Source organism: Falco punctatus, assembly GCF_963210335.1.
Source record: "Falco punctatus genome assembly, chromosome: 13".
In the NCBI taxonomy this organism is placed as follows: Eukaryota; Metazoa; Chordata; class Aves; order Falconiformes; family Falconidae; genus Falco; species Falco punctatus.
In genome coordinates, this window is record NC_137593.1 from 2,406,720 (window position 1) to 2,423,984 (window position 17,265).

The 17,265-nt window shown below is 38.8% G+C and overlaps 1 protein-coding gene across 4 annotated transcripts in view; it reads left to right on the forward strand.

Moving 5' to 3' along the window:
* Nucleotides 1-16,567, forward strand: part of MLF1 (myeloid leukemia factor 1) — a 28,760-nt gene extending 12,193 nt beyond the window's left edge. The window contains exons 2-8 of one of the 4 annotated variants that reach the window (XM_080410306.1): nucleotides 4,989-5,151; nucleotides 8,088-8,132; nucleotides 10,435-10,524; nucleotides 11,415-11,543; nucleotides 12,624-12,783; nucleotides 13,377-13,509; nucleotides 14,455-16,567. In XM_080410306.1, coding sequence (XP_080266432.1) covers nucleotides 4,989-5,151; nucleotides 8,088-8,132; nucleotides 10,435-10,524; nucleotides 11,415-11,543; nucleotides 12,624-12,783; nucleotides 13,377-13,509; nucleotides 14,455-14,557 — 823 coding nt within the window. In that variant the 3' untranslated portion in view covers nucleotides 14,558-16,567. The remainder of the gene's footprint in view (nucleotides 1-4,988; nucleotides 5,152-8,087; nucleotides 8,133-10,434; nucleotides 10,525-11,414; nucleotides 11,544-12,623; nucleotides 12,784-13,376; nucleotides 13,510-14,454) is intronic. The other 3 variants (XM_080410307.1, XM_080410309.1, XM_080410308.1) reach the window with 3 other exon arrangements.
* Nucleotides 16,568-17,265: the final 698 nt, after the last annotated feature.

Here is a 17,265-nt window from a genome sequence, read left to right on the forward strand (position 1 = left end):
CCGCTAGGGACCCCAGGGCCGTGGCCGTCCGCAGTGCCCTCTAAAGCTGTGCAGGGGGTGAAACTGCCCGTGGGTGTTAAATGCCGCGGTCTTGTCTCTTACCCCCCTCCTCAGTAACGCGTCGATCCTTACCGCCCATAGCGCGGTGAGGAACTTAATCGTAATGTCATAGTGGTCTACCGAGAGGAAACCTTCACCTCCGCTGGTCTGAGTGTCTTCAGTTTGTTTTTTCTTGTTTCTTAAAAAGCGGATAGGTGCTGAATGTTACAGCTTTTCTGGATACTTTTTTTCCTTTGGCCACAGACTATTCTGAATTCATGTCAGTGCACTAAAGCTAACGCCAGGTGTTCTTGCATTAAAACTTTGCAAATGCATGGATGAGATCAATAAAGGCAAGCTGTCTCCTCGTGCTGATTTCCTGAGCCGATGGTGACACTAGCGCAGCGGAGGCGTTTTCCGTATGTTGAGCACAACGATAGTGCTTGGAGTAGATCATGTGTATGTACTCAGCTCTGAAATAAATTTCTCTTCTACCACTGGAACCTAAACCGAAGTAGTGTGCTGTGCAGGTGCTCCCCTGGCGTGCTGGGATAGCTGAAACTGCTGCAGGATCTAGTCTGGCCCCATTTCACAGCTTTTGCCAGAAACTGTAACCTGTAGTGGGTGAGAGTGGGATCTGAGAACTCGGAGGAGCCTAAATGATTTTAGTAAGACCGCATCTTTAGAAAAAACTATGTGGGGTTTAATTACAAGGAAAGATAAGGGGTAGTGCTGGTGGGTGGCTGAGGAACAGTAAGGCATCAGGCCTTGTGATACGGGTTTGTTGACTGCCTCTCTTAGTTACAGGGTTTTCTGGTTGGGGTTGTGTTTGTAGCTCTTAAAGAAGAATCGATTGCTTAGTTGCGAAAGCATGTTCCTAGCAGTGGGACAGTTTCTAGTTTTTAAAGCTGTGCAAGATGGATTAGTACCCTTGGTTTCTAGGAATATGCGTGCTATTGTAACAACTCATCAGTTACATGCAGGATACGCTATGTAGAAAAATTCACTACGCAAATCCTCTGTGTGAAAGTAGAATAATAATGGAAATTAAGTTTTGTTTGTAGTTATTTGTAGCATGCTTTTGAAGTCTTGGTTGCTTTCCTCTTACTTATCAATTTGATTTATTATTTTTTTACTGTAGCCACCGATGCAGTTTAAAATTGTTGGGGGAAAAAGATTGTGGAAGATAGAGGGAGGGAGGCAGTGTATGTGAAATAGATGAGAGAGACTGATGTTGAGATTAATTTTCTTGGCACTGCCCTTGTAAATCTGTGTTGCGTATAGTTAAGGAAATGAGCTTATTACTTCAGATAAGATTAGCTTCCAAAATAGTGTAGTAATAGGCTTCTGTTGCCTCTTAAGGAGAGATTTTTGACTGCTGAACTGGAAATAGTGCTTGGTTTAGAAGAAAGGTCTCCATCTGTGAGCAGCTGTCCTGGGGAAGCACCAGTCAGTCAGCCAGCCAAAGTGCTGCTCGGGCCCAGCTGAGTTTCATCCCTAATAGCCTGGACAGGTGCAGAAGTTGTGTCTTCACTGCCAAGTGCAGTTGGCCTCTGTTTTTAATTCACCAATACACAGCTTTTGTTTTATTGTTCCAGGTGTTATCTCCAGTGTGGTTCTGCAACTTCAGGCTTACATAACTTCCTAAGGGAAAAAAAAAAAAAAAAAAAAAACAACAAAAAAACCAAAACAAAAAACCAAACAACAAACCAAACAAAACCTAACATGAAGTACAATTTGCAAACATAATAAACTTATTTGATTATTCTAAGACACTGATTTTTCAACTGACTAGAAACATACATCGAAAGAGTAACATTGTATTTCAACCTGGACCATAGAGCCTTAAACTTTGGAGTTTAAGCCTGAATTGTGCAAGAACTTTCCAAGTGAGATGCACCTCAGTGAAAATTCTCACTTGCAAGTGCATTAGCAGCATCAGCCTTTTTAATGTCTCTTTCTCCATACAGTAGACATACTTGTTTGTGACTGTAACAGTCTCAGAGGCTGAACATTTTTATTTTCTTTATTGATCTCTGTAAACACCTGGATGTCAGGTGATCATCAGATTACCTACTTATTACACAAAATTGTTACTGCAGAGTAGTGGAACAACAAACGCATAAATTGTTTGTCTCCATTCAGAACTTAGTTTGGAAAATAACTTATGGTGCTTAACATGTGAAGGGCACAAATTCTTTGTGCAAAACCCTTCTAGAACCTCCTTTCTTTTTCCTCATCACTATTATGCTGTAATAGTGAAAAGTGTGGAAAAATCTTGTCCTTCTCATCAAATGTATCTATCTTTCCCCCCTAAAAAAGGTCATATTTTAAGTCAGATGTAATCAATGGTAATTAAACTAGGGTTCTACACTTACTGCTATCCTATAAAAACTATGATAGGAGCAAAGAACTTAAGATCTTGCATCCTCTATGGGAAAAAGTTTGACTTTTTTTAAAAAAGCCCCACATATATGATTATTTTTTTGTTTGTTTGTAAGGGTGACATGCTCCCTTTTGTAGCTATAGTTTGAGTTTCAGTCATCAGAGCTGTCAAAGTGGTAGGTTTAATTCCTTGGAAGCCTTGTCTTCCAGACAGATTCTCTGTTGATTTTCCATTGGTTTTGCCCTACTCCAGAGTATACAAAAATTGTAGTATTTTTTTCAAGCTAGATCAAGCTAGTTCCCTAGGGAACTGGGAGACTTCTGTTCCTAAATCTGTCACTCCACAGCATATATCTTGCTTCCCTGTCTCTGACAGTAAGAAGCTGTATTTCTACATTGTGTCATAGATTTTTCCTTAAAAAAAACCAAACAAACAACAAAACCTCACAGTTTTAGATGCAGGTATGAGTGTGTCAAATAGATGTAGCAGAGGGTAAGCAGCCAAGAGGAGTTGCCAGAGAAATTGAAATAAGGCAAAAAGGACAATTTCAGAAGGTATAAAGCATTGTTTTATATCAGATGAGATGTACTACAGCGTGTTATGCACACTAAACCAATTTTTCTTACCAACATTAAATATATGGAATCTTGTTTTGCTTATGATGTGTTGTTGAGAGCTTATTTTACGACTGTCCTTCTTCTTTTGAACTGGAAGGTAGGAGGGAGAAATTTTTTTATGTCTAAGTTACTGGTGGAATGAAGTTCATATTTTTTTGTGTTTTGAAAACCAAATCTAACTGAAGTGTGTGGTGCCAAAATAGATTTGATGGAAGTATGTATATACTGTGGTAGTGTTTGCGTGCTTCCCTCATCTTGGATTCAGCAGCATTTTTTCCATCTGTTCTTCATCCTGTGAAAAGTGAGGGGACACTTGCCATGCGAGCTGCTTATCACATTAGGACTGAAGTTAAAGCTAGCAGTCATGTGAGTGGGGCAGATTAGTGTCTGCTTAATGACAATGCTAATTCTAAACTATAAGGGTCTATTTGCACTGGAAGAGTTAAGTATGTATGTAACTTAAAAGGATAATGTGCTAAACAAAAAGCCTTGTCTGAAAATTAATCCAGTGTTATATTTGTAACCTTATTTTTTTGAATTGAAAAGGAAAAAAACCAACAACCTATATGTAACTTTGGCACAAGAAGAGAGTACAAAGTGAAGAGATGAAAGTGGCCATGTGGCATGGAAACTAGTTTTCATGGGACTGGAGAGACGAGGTGGGAAGAATAAAAAAACTGTTCAGGAGGCCTTAAAGAGATGATTGGGCTTTGAAGAAGTCAGAGGAACAATCTGAGGCTTCTCTTCATAGAGGCATGAGATGTGACAGGAAAGGTTGTGGCGTTCTGGAGAGAATGAGGGTGTGAGGTGTCTGGGGAGTGCCAGGAAATTGATAGGAAGGAAGATGAGGTGCTTCTAAGTAAACATACCTTGGAAATGACTGTTAAATGTTAATAAAGTGACTTTCAGCGCAATAGCAAAGGGGAAATTAGAATGGAGATGAAGGGAGGAGGAAATGAAGCATGTTTTTTGTATGAAGTAGTAATTTGTAGCCTTGGACCACAGGCAACAGTACTGATCATATATTGTGCTTCTGACAAAATCCTGTTTTGCTCCTCCTCTGGCCTCAGTTACAAATACTTAATTCTTGTTTAAATTAGAGAATGCAAAGAATGAAGTGAGTAGTAATGGAGAGCACCTTGAGCAATGTTTTACCTGCAAGCCAAGCTTTGGGAAGAAAGAGGGGGAAAACTTAACAGGAAAGCAAAAAGCCAGTAGGAATATTTCTTCCTAAGCAGAGAAAAGGAATGTGGGAACATGATTTGTGGAGGGGAAGGAAAAGGAAGGCAAAGATGCAATAGCGAGTCACTAAAGTAAAGGCAATGGAGCTGGCTTGAGTTCAGAGGACAGTGTGCATTATTGAGCATGTGGGTCAAAGAGGATGAAAAGTTATCTTGCTGGCTGCTCCCACTCAAGTTTGAGGGATGAGGGGGGGAACATAGTAGGACATGATGACATTCTGTGAGTGGTACCATGCTAAGCTGTGGAAGATGAAAGTGAAAAAAGGAGAGGAAAAAGAAAGAATTCCTTTAACATCAGGGGTTGGAGGTAGAAGTAGTGGAAAAAAAAAAGAAGTCAATTTTATAGTTTCTGGCAGATAATAAATGCAGGCTGGAGTGAAAGGTGGCTGTAAAGGACGGAATATTTTTGGAAAAGATGAGGAAAGAGAAAAAGCAATACAGGCACCCAAGACCAGAGGAAAGCGATGAAGGTAGCTGAGAAGACAAAAGACCCTAAATACCCAACCAACTTGAGAGGTGGGAAGAAAAGTGAAAGAAGTGAGAGTTTGTGAGGAACAGGAGATTGCCCAGTTGGGTGCTATTAAATAATATGAATAAAGAACCGTATGGAATGATTTAAAAATTGAGTTTTAAAAATTTCAGAGCCATTTTGCATAGCTTGGAATAAACACCAGTGACTTCCTATGCAAAATATCTCTTTTTCAGTGATCCTTTTGTTGCACACCATGAATATATGCGGCAGATGATGAGAGGCTTTTCTGATCCTTTTGGACGAGATCCATTTCTCAGTATAACAGATGGTGGGGAGAGAACAGTAGATCGAAGAGCACGCCAGGACTCTCAGGTTGCTCTAAGAGGAAATCGCAGAGTAAGTATTTTTTTAATCTCTAGGGATTGCTACATGGAATTTACATTTACTGGTAATACAGTTGGCTTCACATTTCCATTTCTGTTAGATTTGGTCCAGGGGAAACGCAGGTCTGGCTGGGTTATTGCAACCTTGGGCAGATTGTTTCGTTGCTGATTTAAATGTAAATAATGTCTCTCTTGGTTCCTTAATGGCCTATGACTTAACACTGACAAGCTTCTGTTAGGACTAATAACAAACCTGTGTGTTATTGAACACTGAATATGCAATATTTAATGAAACAAACTAAACATATTTATCAAATGTTTGGTTTAATAAATATTATGTATTAAATGTTTCTGTTGCAGAAAGGCATTAAAAATACCCAATGACAGCCTTCTCTGAACGCTTATTTCCCTTTCATGCTAACTTAACTTAAAAAGGGACCTTGATGTGTTTATGCCTTCACTCTGCATTTTAGTATCTTGTGTCTAGTTATTAGCTTGATTTAACACAAACTTGTGGTTCAGCCACCTAAGCAGTATCTACACAGGTATTTTAAACCCTGCTTCAACTTGGCAACTGTGAATAAATGCTTAATATTCTTTATTTGGTCTGATTCTTGATGTTTCCTCTAGATATAAGACTAAGAATTAAAGATCAGGGAAGTTGATAGGAAACCTAGTATTTCTGTAAATTACCACTTGAAACTGAGAAGTTGACAGTGATCTATGTTTTATGTAAAGTATCTTTCCAACTTTCTCGACCTGTGGGACAATTATATCTTATACTTCTGTAGCTAAGCCTTATCTAATTGCTGTATTTAGAAAGGATATACATTTCAGGTTTGTTCCTTTCCTTCCACCAGGCTAAATATTTTGCAGCTGAATGATTTCTTACTTTAATGAATCACATTTGATTTTAAAAACAGTTGAAAGACAAGACAGATTACAGGGGCTTGTGGAACTCAGCCAGATTTGGTGGTGGTTGTTCAAACCTAGATAGTTAGAGCTTAATAAACACAGCTGAAACACAGACTATCACCTACAAGTCAAAAGGGTAACTGTCAGATTCTTTCCTCTGTGCTCATACATTGCCAGTTAGTTTCAAATATAGATGCTGCTGGATCTAATTAGGGCTTGATCTTTCCTCTGCTGAAGCAGATTCTTAGGCCTTGGTTCAGTAGATGCCTAAAACCAGATCAGACTTTTTCCTTTAAAAAAAAGAATATGTCAAACCTTATCCTAATAGCTTAGGGGTTTATGTCCCTTGTTGTTGGCAGTGGGGGATAGATGTGAGGCATGGAAAACATTTATCTGTGGTTACAGAAAGAAGTTAAAGGTACAAGAGTGCTGTGTTATTTTGATAAGTGCAAAAGAATTCCACACATGCTAAAAACTTTCCAGTATCTTTTCATGTTCCTCATGTTTCACCTAAGAGTTGTCAGATGTCACAGAAGACTTGGCACTGAGTACTTGAGCCTTGTTGTGGTCTCAAACTGTGTTGACTGGTTTCCCTCCAGAAATGATTCAAACACTTGAAATAATCATCTTTTCCTACATAAAAATATAATTGTCTTCACTGCCATGTAAAATATACTTTGTTAAAATGACCCATACTGATTACTGATACTGTAATTCTATGTTTAAGCAAACTAGCATGCCTAAAACTGCTTTAGGAGGAGCAGAATGTGTCAATAATAGCGTTCAAATTTGGAAATGCTTTTCCTTTCTCAAGCAGGTTTGCAGCATCAGGTTTTAGCCTCTTGGAGGGAGGGGAGGAGGAGGAAAGAATATGAGCAGGAGGAATGGAGTAAAACTTCTTAAGGGATACTGTCATTTGGTTTTGTTTGGGTATCTGGTATTTCTGAGTATATCCTTTTGCGCTTGGTATATACAGAAAAAATATATTAAGCTCTTTTCTGTCACTACATATTAGAACTGCAATCTGAAAGAGTTCATGAAAGTATTCAAGAATTGGCTAATTCCTTCCTCTTGTACTTAAAGTTACTGAAAAGTGTTTGGTAATTCTGTCTAACCAGTCTTTCTTTAGGTAGGCTTTTATATAACTCTCCAATCTTAGTTTCCTGGAAACATCAATGTGTTTTCTAGCATCTCATTGCCCTGTCTTATAGGGATATTCAATATCAGTTGGTCTAACAGGAACTGTATTTGTGGTGTTTATAGCCACATCTATTTATATGACTGCAGAAGAATATAATTTGCTCATGGGGATTTGTCTTCGGGTGATTCTGTATATGATGATAGATTTTCCTAGAACTTCTTTGCAGTGACCTCTGAAACTGCTGACAAGTTAGACTTGATTTTTTTGTCATGAGGGATGTGTGGATATTTTAAAGAAATACCTTTGTACTTGTAATACATAAAGAGTGCTTGTGAACAGGTCAGCTGCATCACTTAATTTTTTAAGCTCTAAAATTGGATGCCAACCTTCTGAAATTTAATTACATAAATTTACATTAAGGGGACTATTGATTTGTTGATTTTAATCAACTTTCGGTGATGGGCTTCTATGGCATGACTAGAATGAAGTGTTTTCAGAGAAGTGGGTGATGTCTGAAGCACTGTCATGTTTTACATGATTTTAGTACAAAGGTTGCTATGGTATACAAATGTTTCTCAACTTCTAGCTTTAAGTGCTTCTAGTACATACATATGAATATGACTTATTAAATGTGATGACAGCTATCATTTTCCAATATCGGTAGTATAAATATATTGCTTCTATATACCCAGAGACTACTTCATATTATACGGTCATAGCACGCTATAAATTACCAAGGTCCTCTTGAGTGACTGTTTTTATTTGATAGGAAATGTTTAATATCACCTGTTGTATATGAAAGCACACTGTGTAAGTGCTGTATATGCAAGTTACTTCTGCTATGTCTGATAACGAGTATAACAACTAAAAGATGCTGGTACTTTTTCTTCCAGGCAACAAGCTGCTCCCTTATGCCCTTTGCAGGCTTTGGTATAGTGGTTAGTATCCCAGGAGCAATAACCGTGTAGCTCTTGCTAGTATGTGTATACTGTCTGCATAACTAACGCATGGACAAAGTCTAGTCTCAGTGTGCCTGCAAACTGCTTTTGTTGGTGTTTAGACATATGGAACAATATTATTCAAGAAAGATATCCCCCCCTTTAATAAACAAAAATGCTGTGATAGACTAAGTATGCTGATCTCAAGATTGGAGAAGTTACTACTGAGCAGCTGGCTTTTCTACTTGGCAAAGTATCTATTGGTGCTTGATCTCTGATGGAAATGAATGAAATAATACCTGGAGAGAGAATCCAAATTTGGGTGCTCCCTGCAGATGGACACTACCGGCTTGGAGTGTTTGTGGGTGTAATACCAGCAAGACCTGTAACGCTGGTCACAGCTGAGACAGGCCAACTTCTGGAGACAGTTTCCACTGGAACTTGGAATAGCTGGGGGGTGGTGTCTGGAATATCTTGTAAAAAATTGTAAAAAGTGCCTGAGGGAAACAAAACTTATTGTTATGACCCTCGTGGAGCTTTTTGCTTCCTTTGGAAGGCTTTAGAGAGTCCTCAGATCGAAAACCAGTAGCTTAAGAGTGTGGCTCTCACAGAGCAGATAAAAATAAGCATGGGTCGTCTTGAATTTTCAGGTCTAAAAGTGTTACTTATTTAATCATCTTTTGCAGATGCATGAGTTGGCAACTTGCTGTATGCAGAAAGTGTATTAGCTAATCAAAGTTCTTTTGCTATTAACTGCACAGGCTATGGTTTTACTCCCCCCACCCCAGTGTATGGTATGTAATTCCATAGGTACAGCTGATTACTATGTAATGGCATAGGTCATTGCCCAGATTCAAGCTGAAGGCAGTTTTCTGGAGTTACTGACACTTTAAATCATTTGATCCTCTAAATTGTCTGTAGTTGTTGCCCAGAGATTTTGATATCCCTTAAGGATTCGGATTTCTTGCTACTCGAGAAAGAAGCTGAAGATCTTCTATACCTGAATTTTACTGGTTTTTGTGCTTAAACTGCAGATTTTATTTTTAAACCTGTAAATACATAGCTATTTAAATTAATTTACTTAAATTTAATTCTATATATTTCCCATAGTTGGAGGAACATGGGTTGTTTGCTATTTTAACTAGCATCCTGGTGTTTCATCGCGCCTCAGTTGTGTGAAGGGCTACTCTGTGCAGCCTGGCAGCCTGCCTCTTGCCAAAGCTGCTGGGTTTTGCAGAGCCCCTGGGAGCTGTTTTCCTTTCTTTTCTTAAGGCCTCACGTGGACCAGAGTGTGGTGCTGGCACACTGGCTCTCCTGGGAAGCAGCTAGGCATGCCTGTGTCCAGAAGCCCACCAGCCACCAAGTTTGCTCTCAACCATCATACTCCAGCCAGAGCTGCTCGTCTTGGAAACCAGGCAGCCCCATAGGGAGTTTGAACAGGTCCTAAGGAAAAGCTCATAGCAAGAGAGGAAAAGCATGGTGAAAATCATCTTTATCATCACCACCTGCTGCACTGGAGAGGAGCCCAGAGAAGGATGCTCATTTGGGACAGCACTGCTATCTTCCCAGATGGTCACTTAGGATCCTGAGTTCACCCTTTCTCTACTTCATCTCCCTGTATTTTTTTTTTTATTTCTTTGGGTTTTTTTCTTCCAAAGTTAGCTTTCATCAGTATGCCATCAGTATCTGTCTTTTGTGCAACACCACTGGATCTCCTGCTTTCATGTAGAAATAACAAATGAATGTTTTGTTTAATACCTCTATAGTGTCAAGTAATTAAGCTGCTGTTAAAATACCAAGTTATGGTTTTCTGATTTTTCTACACTGTCTTTTTATGAGTAATGTACACTACTTTTGCAGAGGAACGCCTGTGTCTGCTGGGATGCATTTTCAGTGTGATTCCTTATGCATTAAGGGATTTGCATAAGAGAGATAACTTATCTTCAATAGATTACAAGGCATGGAGGGTCATACACTATTTTACAGAAGAAGCTGGTTAGGTTAGAAGGTATATGAAAATATTTCTTGTAAACTGGCCACAATATGAGCTTATTTTGACATGTGAGAGTAAAATCTTTCACTTCTGTCCTTCTAGTCTCTCCAACTTAACCAAGCTCCCCATGCTAGCTTGCAATTTTCCGTTTGAAAAGATGCGTTTTGGCTTGTCTATGTCTATGAATTGCAATCTGTGGAAGAAAACCTTTTTGATGGTCTGGTTTGCATTAAAAAATGCATGTAGAAAAAAAGCTTCAGAACCTGAGGAGTCAGAAGACTGTCTTAATTTTGATGTCTTTTCTTTTAGCAGGATGCAGATTTTGGGGAGCCTTTTTTTGCAATGGACAGGATGATGTCAAATATGAGAAACAGTATGCTGGAAATGCAAAGAAAATTTGTAAGTTAAGTTGTTAAAAATTTGTTCTAAAATTAACTGTATTGGAGAATTACAGTTGTTTAAAATACTACTCGGAAAGTCCTGCCAAGGAAAAGGTTACTAGTCTCAAGCAGATAGCAAGAACTCTTTTGGCTTTTTTCCTCAGACTGTATGATGGTTATAATTCTCTGTGCTGTCACTGATTATTTGCTAACAACCGTGCTTTAAATACATGCTTGATTCTCTAGGGGTTAGAACTGCTGTAACTTATCTGGTCTCTGGCTCTTGCCAGAGCTGACACCTTAAGTGAAGGAGCAGTTTAAAGTGTTACTGTACACTTTAAAACAAAAAACCCACAAACACCTAAATGGCACCCTGCATATAGGCTTTCTTCTGATTTTATTTTCAGTCCTGCTTCTTTCTTCACAGTCTTTGAAGATAAAACAGATACACTCAGCAACACTCAATAGGTATTTACTGTGTTTTACTGGCCTTGTAAAATGGCTTGTAACCATTGTTGCTCAAGTCCTAGTTCACCTGAACTCTTTACACACCTTATTATATACCATATGTGGCAAGACAGGACTGCTGTTACAGGTTGTATCTTCATTACTGAACCAAACTGTGCCAGGGAAAACCTTTGAACAGTTTACTTATTGCTGCCCATGCTTTTTATTTGTTGTCACGTTCCCTGGCATGGGGAGGCCTGTGGCCAGACAAGGCTAGGACAAGAGCGAGTGCTTATCAAATGCCAAGGTCCCTTTCCAACAGGCCATACTTATGGTGCTGGGACTGAGGGTTAGTTTTTCAGGGGGGTATTCTTTTTTGTAATAAGATGGTTTCAGAATGTGCTTACCTATTATCGACAAGTTTTAACTTTTAGTAACAAAAGAAGTTTACATTGTTTGTAGGATGACCTGACCATCCATCCAGATGCACACACATTCAGCTCCTCCTCTGTGATGACATACTCCAAAATAGGGGATGAACCACCAAAAGTTTTCCAAGCTTCAGCTCAGACACGCACAGCTCCAGGAGGTGTAAGTAGTCCTGAGATGCAGCAAAAAGGTGGTATGTAATTATCAGAATTGAAGTTCATCTATACCAAACCACAGTTTCCTTCAGGTTCTTTTTACTAGAGACAGTTAACTCTTATAATTTTGTAAAATATATGTCTGTTTAAATACTGTTCTAGATTAAAGGCTTCTTTAGCTAAGCGCAGTTTTCTTCCTTGTAATTTGTATGTTTCTAAGTAAACATCTAAATGAATTGTACGCCTATCAAACACTGAAAAACTGAGTGCTGGAACAGGTGATTCTTCAAGGCAGTCTCCAATGGCTTGGCTATAATTAATCCTCTTGTACATTTAAAATTCTGTCTAAAATATAAGATAGCAAGAGGTAGTCTGTTTATGCAAAACATGGGTTCAGATAGTCCCCTTTACTCAAGCACTTTTAAATGCTTATGTAACGTTTCAGATGAAGATGCCCTTTCATTGACTTCCTTGCAGCTGTTGCATCTAATTCTGCTAAGAAATTTGAATTTGAATTTGAACCCTGAAGCAAGGTTCATGAAAGACTATATGTGAGCAGTAAAGGCCGTTGAGCATGATTGGCTGTGGGATGTGTTCAAGCTCAAGCAGACACTTAGTTATCAAAAAGATTCTAATAATATACCTATGAACACAGTGATAAGTGGTTGCCTGGGTTTCAAGCCAGTCAACATGACAACTTAGTAATTAGTTGTCCCTTCATGCTGAGAATATTGGCATCGGCTGTTACCCATTCTGTTGTCAAGGAGAATGTTAAAGACTTGTCTGTGTGTAGTATATTTAGACTAAGCTCCCCCACCCCCCAACAACAATTAATATCCAGTGTGTATGTTACTTAAGAAACTTTAGGTGTTCTTGCTTAATCTTCCTGTCTGTTAAGGAAAAAAAAATAGACTTGATTTGTGCTTTGCTGATGTATTTTCAGCCAACACAGTAAAGGAGACAATTGGAAAAGCCTGTAAAACCTAACTTTTTCAAAAGAAAGATATAAAACCTTTGGGGAAGGAAGCTGGATTTTTAAAAAACTTTTTTTTGGTTAGAACGACACTTATTTCTCTTCGTTGTACAGGTTAAGGAGACAAGAAAAGCACTTAAGGATTCTGAAAGTGGACTGGAAAAAATGGCTATTGGTCATCATATTCATGATCGTGCTCATGTCATTAAAAAGTCAAAGAACAGCAAGACTGGTGATGAAGAAATGAACCAAGAATTCATCAACCTGGATGAAAGTATGTCTTTTTATGCAGTTCTCTAATGGGCTTTACGCTGTTCTTTCATACACCAATTTTGAATTTCCAGCTTGAGACTTCTTAAAAGGGACTGTCTTTCAGACAGTCTGAAAGTCTGCAAATCAGGTTTCCTTAGTTGATAGAAATTTGGACAACCTAAATTAACTGGTTACAACTTGAAAATGTTGTATTCTAGTGCAGCTGGTATTGTTTGCTTGCACAACAGCTGTTCATATTTGAAAATACTTTTAATGATATTTTATGGTTTCAAGCAAGCTCTTTACAGAATTGTACTATTTGTTGTGTGTGTTTGTGGCTAATATACATATTTAAGGGATGTGTGGTTAAAATGTGTGTATACTTTTACAAACCAGTGACTTTCAGGGTTTTTTACTTTTATCTTCCAAACACAATCTTACTGGCAGTTGTCTTTTACAGATCCCCTAGAAGTAGTTTGCAGGCCATGCGGAGAATAATGGACCACAAATTTAAAAAAACACTGTTCTAACCCCCCCCCTGATTTTCATTACATGTTTTCTCCTATCTTGTTTGCATTTATTAAAAGTAAAAAGTAAACTTTAACTGCTTTTCAGCTGAGGCCCAGACCTTTGATGAAGAGTGGCAGAAACAGATTATGAAGTTCAAGCCATCTAGAGCTAGGTATACTTTAGAAGCTCCAAAATACAGAAGTATTCACCACATACCCAAAGAGGATGGATTAAGAAGGTAAAAAGTTTCCTACCAGCATAACAAAATACTAGCAGCGGAATGAAAACTCAATTCTGAAGCAATCTGTTCATAAACCAACAATGCTTATTGGCAATCTGCGTAGAAATAGTACGTTTTATTCCCCCATTTCTCATGATGCCACAATAAACAGTGTAAGGCAGTATTTTGTTAACCAAGTTTTGAAGAGGTTTGGTATTTTGACTCTGAAAATAGTGAATTAATAGGTTAAAACAGTGAGTGTTTTTTCTAGAGAAATAAGCCAGTGCTCTTAGCTCAGCTACGTACAAATGTTGTAGCTGCCCCCCCAGCCATGAAACTGTTAGTTGTATTAAGGTATAATCCTTATTGAGGGCTAGGTTGATCTGTTCTCTTGGGTGAACAAACAAAAGACTCCATCCATATAGTTGGAGATGGAAACACCCCTCTCTTGAGGGTTAGATTTCAAATGAGACCTCACCTAATCTTAAATCGGGAAGTCTGTGTAGGAATGAGGACTTTATCCGTAAATAGAGGAGCTCCCCTCCATAGGCTGCATTCTGCCAAGCTACAGGTTTTCTACCTCTTCCATTTGACATAGTGTCACAGGGTAAGCTGTGATGCCTTTATCAGTTGCATGTTTGGTAGAGAATGCTACGGAACGGAAACCTCTTCTGTAAACTACATGGAGCACTTCCCCTCCAGCACCTCTTCAGTTCTAGAGGCTAGTTACAGAGGCTACTTTACCTTCAATTTCAGTTTTCAGGCTGTGCGATTTTCTTTTTACTCATTCAGTGTGCAAGATGAGGAAACAGTCGAACTCTGTGGTGGTAACAGTGGAAGTAGTTCTGGAGGGAGAGTCCAATCTGTCTTACAAATAAACTGTACCTTTGCATAAGTAATTAACAGAATGTATATTACCCATATCGTATGGTGGTTGTGACTTTTGTTGCTGTTTTATTTCAGAGAGAAACCACTTGCAATTACAAGTTCCAGGGAGCCCAGAGTTTCTTTCGAGAATCTCAATGTGAAAGGAACGCATGTCCCCATCAAAAGCAGCAAAAAATAAATTTATTCCATTCTCCATCTGAATGGAGTTTCTTCAGGAAGATAATGGTGCTGCATTGCTTATGTTCATATAAGTATACACGTATATATGACCAATTTCTGTTTTTTGTTTTAGTAAGCATTAGTGTGCCTTGCTACTCTGATTGTTTGACAACTGAATGTTCTTTAAAACTACTAGTTTTACTAGTTTCAGTAAATTAAAAACCCCACAACTTTCCACTTAAAAGCACTTTAATTGATTATCACTGATTCTGTTTAAAAAAAAAAAGGTTTGATTTGCAAGATTTTTCTGCTACAGCTGCACCAGTCCCACTTTATTAAGCCTGGTAATGGAACTAATATTTTCCCACACTCGAAAACTTGCACAGAAAATAAATTCTCTTATTTTGTGTGGCTGAAATATTATTAATTTTCTAGGTGCTACAGGAATTAATAGCTATTTGAATACACTGTAGCCACTCTATATCTTTTTCTTTAAAACCATGCTGTAAATTGTTATAGAAACCCCAGATTCACCTTGATTTAACGTGAGGAAAAGTGAGAGGAAATACTAAAATGAAAAATAGTTTTAGTTTTAGTTTACCAGTGTTCTTATGTTCATAGGCTGTGCTTGCATCTCTTATTTTCTGTGCCTCATCTGTCAACTTCATATTTTTCATCCTTTGTGTATTTCCTTTGGAGGTGGCCCATTATTTTTCATTCTTGGAGGTCCTCTGTAGTAGCTCTTAATTATTCTGTAGTAATACCAGTGTCCTAAAACTCAGCTGTAACTATTAGTTATTAATCAGAAAAATATGTGGGAGAAATGGGTTGAGTAGGCAGTAGTTAACTGGATAACGAATGATTACACCATTTCTGCTCTAAAAAGCTAAAAGAGCTCTGCATACAGGAGAACACTTCCCCGTCAGCTGAGATGAGACGAGATGGTGTTTCTATTCTTTAGTGTCCTGTGTTAGTGAATGTAGAATGATCCTAAATCTAGCACTTGATCTCCCTTGATGTTGTTGTTAGTTTGGTTAAAGAGTCTTATGTTCTAGAGAAAAGCCAACTGTGCGGCTGAAAACAGGAGAGCTCTTTGTACTACAGCTGTGCCTATGCTGTTTTGTTACACAGACTTGATCCCTATGTTGTAGCATAAATAACTTCTGTAGGCTATAACATTACAGCATTAGCATATATTTCATGGCTAAAACATTATAGCATAGCCCTAAAAAAGGCACTATTTATATGATAAAAGAATAGGTTTAGTAAGATTAATATTTGTTTTGCCAAAAAGAAAATGGCCTTTAAATCATATTTAAGCTCTCTGCAAATTCCCCAGATTATTTAATTCTATGTTTATTAATGTGCAGAAATAATCAGAAGTACTTTTGTTGAACTCTGACTCACAAGGGGAAGGCAATTGTTTATTTGCTGCTTTAATGCAATGATCTCTTCCTATTATTAGAGCAAATACTAATGGCAGTAAGTGTAAGTGTCTGGTAGGGGGTTGGCAACCTCTGACGGGGGGAACAGGCTGAAACCGTGATACTGGAGTTGTGCTTGCCAGAACCCTGGCTGTGATGGATGCTTTTACTCCCCTTAAAAAGCAAAAGTACAACAAAAAAAGAACAAGCCTGATCTTCCATACACTGAAGGCAACTTTGATTTTTGCAGTTAATGTCATTAAGCATATAAGGTATTTTCCAGGAATGTCACTTAAATTTCCCAGTAATAAATGGCAGAAGAGTTTTTCATGTTGTAACTTCAGATAAATCTGAGAGATGCTATTTAACAGAAAATAGTATTCATCTGACAATTTAGATTCTTGTCTATGCTTTACAAAGATTAAAAAGATACATGCATGTAATCAGTAATCCAAGTAATACTTCGGTTTTAAAATTATAGTGGGAAGAGGCTAATATTCATTAGATTATGCAAAACAATATTCTAAAATGTCATCCAGAAGAAGCTGTTCTGTGTAGAAACATCTGAAACTGTAATTCTTTAATAAAGTTATTTATTATTTATGCATTTTGTTTGGCTTACTCTCACCACAACATGCCCTGTGCATTGTTTATTTTGGACCACTTTGAAACACTGTAATATGTTACACCAATAACAAGGCAATGAGGGAAAGTGTGCCTCTTTCCAGAAGGAAAACAAGCATTTACCGTAAGTTTGCTAGAAGGAAGCAGATGAGATGGGACTTGAGCATGGGGATGGCTGGCCTTCCTCTGCTTCAGAACTCTCCTGGAGGCTTCTTGTGTATGCAGGGTCGCTGTGCCTGGTGTAAGCATAAAAGCAAGGGATTTTTTTTTTTTAATGTATAAATGTGAGTATAGGTACACACACCACAGCTTCCCTGAGCTGTGGCTGGGACCGTAGGTGGCACACGAGCAGCCGTGGCACGTGTGCCCTTGCTTGACCCCAAGTATCCGAGCGCCTGGGCCCGCTGGGTCCTGCGGGGGGTCCTGCGGGTGCCCCCGCCGCCCTGCCCCGAGCTGGGTGCGCTGTGTGCGCCCCGGGGGCCGCTGCCTGTGCCCCACGCGCCCGGGCAGCGAGAGGCTGGAATTGCCCTTTTCCCTACGGGTCTGTGGGGCAGGAGCCCAGCTCTCGAGCTGTTTGCAGTTAGTAAACTGCGAGGAGCGGCCCTGTTCTCGACGCCAGATTTCCAGACGGTTTTTTGTTTTTGTTTTTTTAATGCAGAGCTGGTTTCTCCGCAGTTAC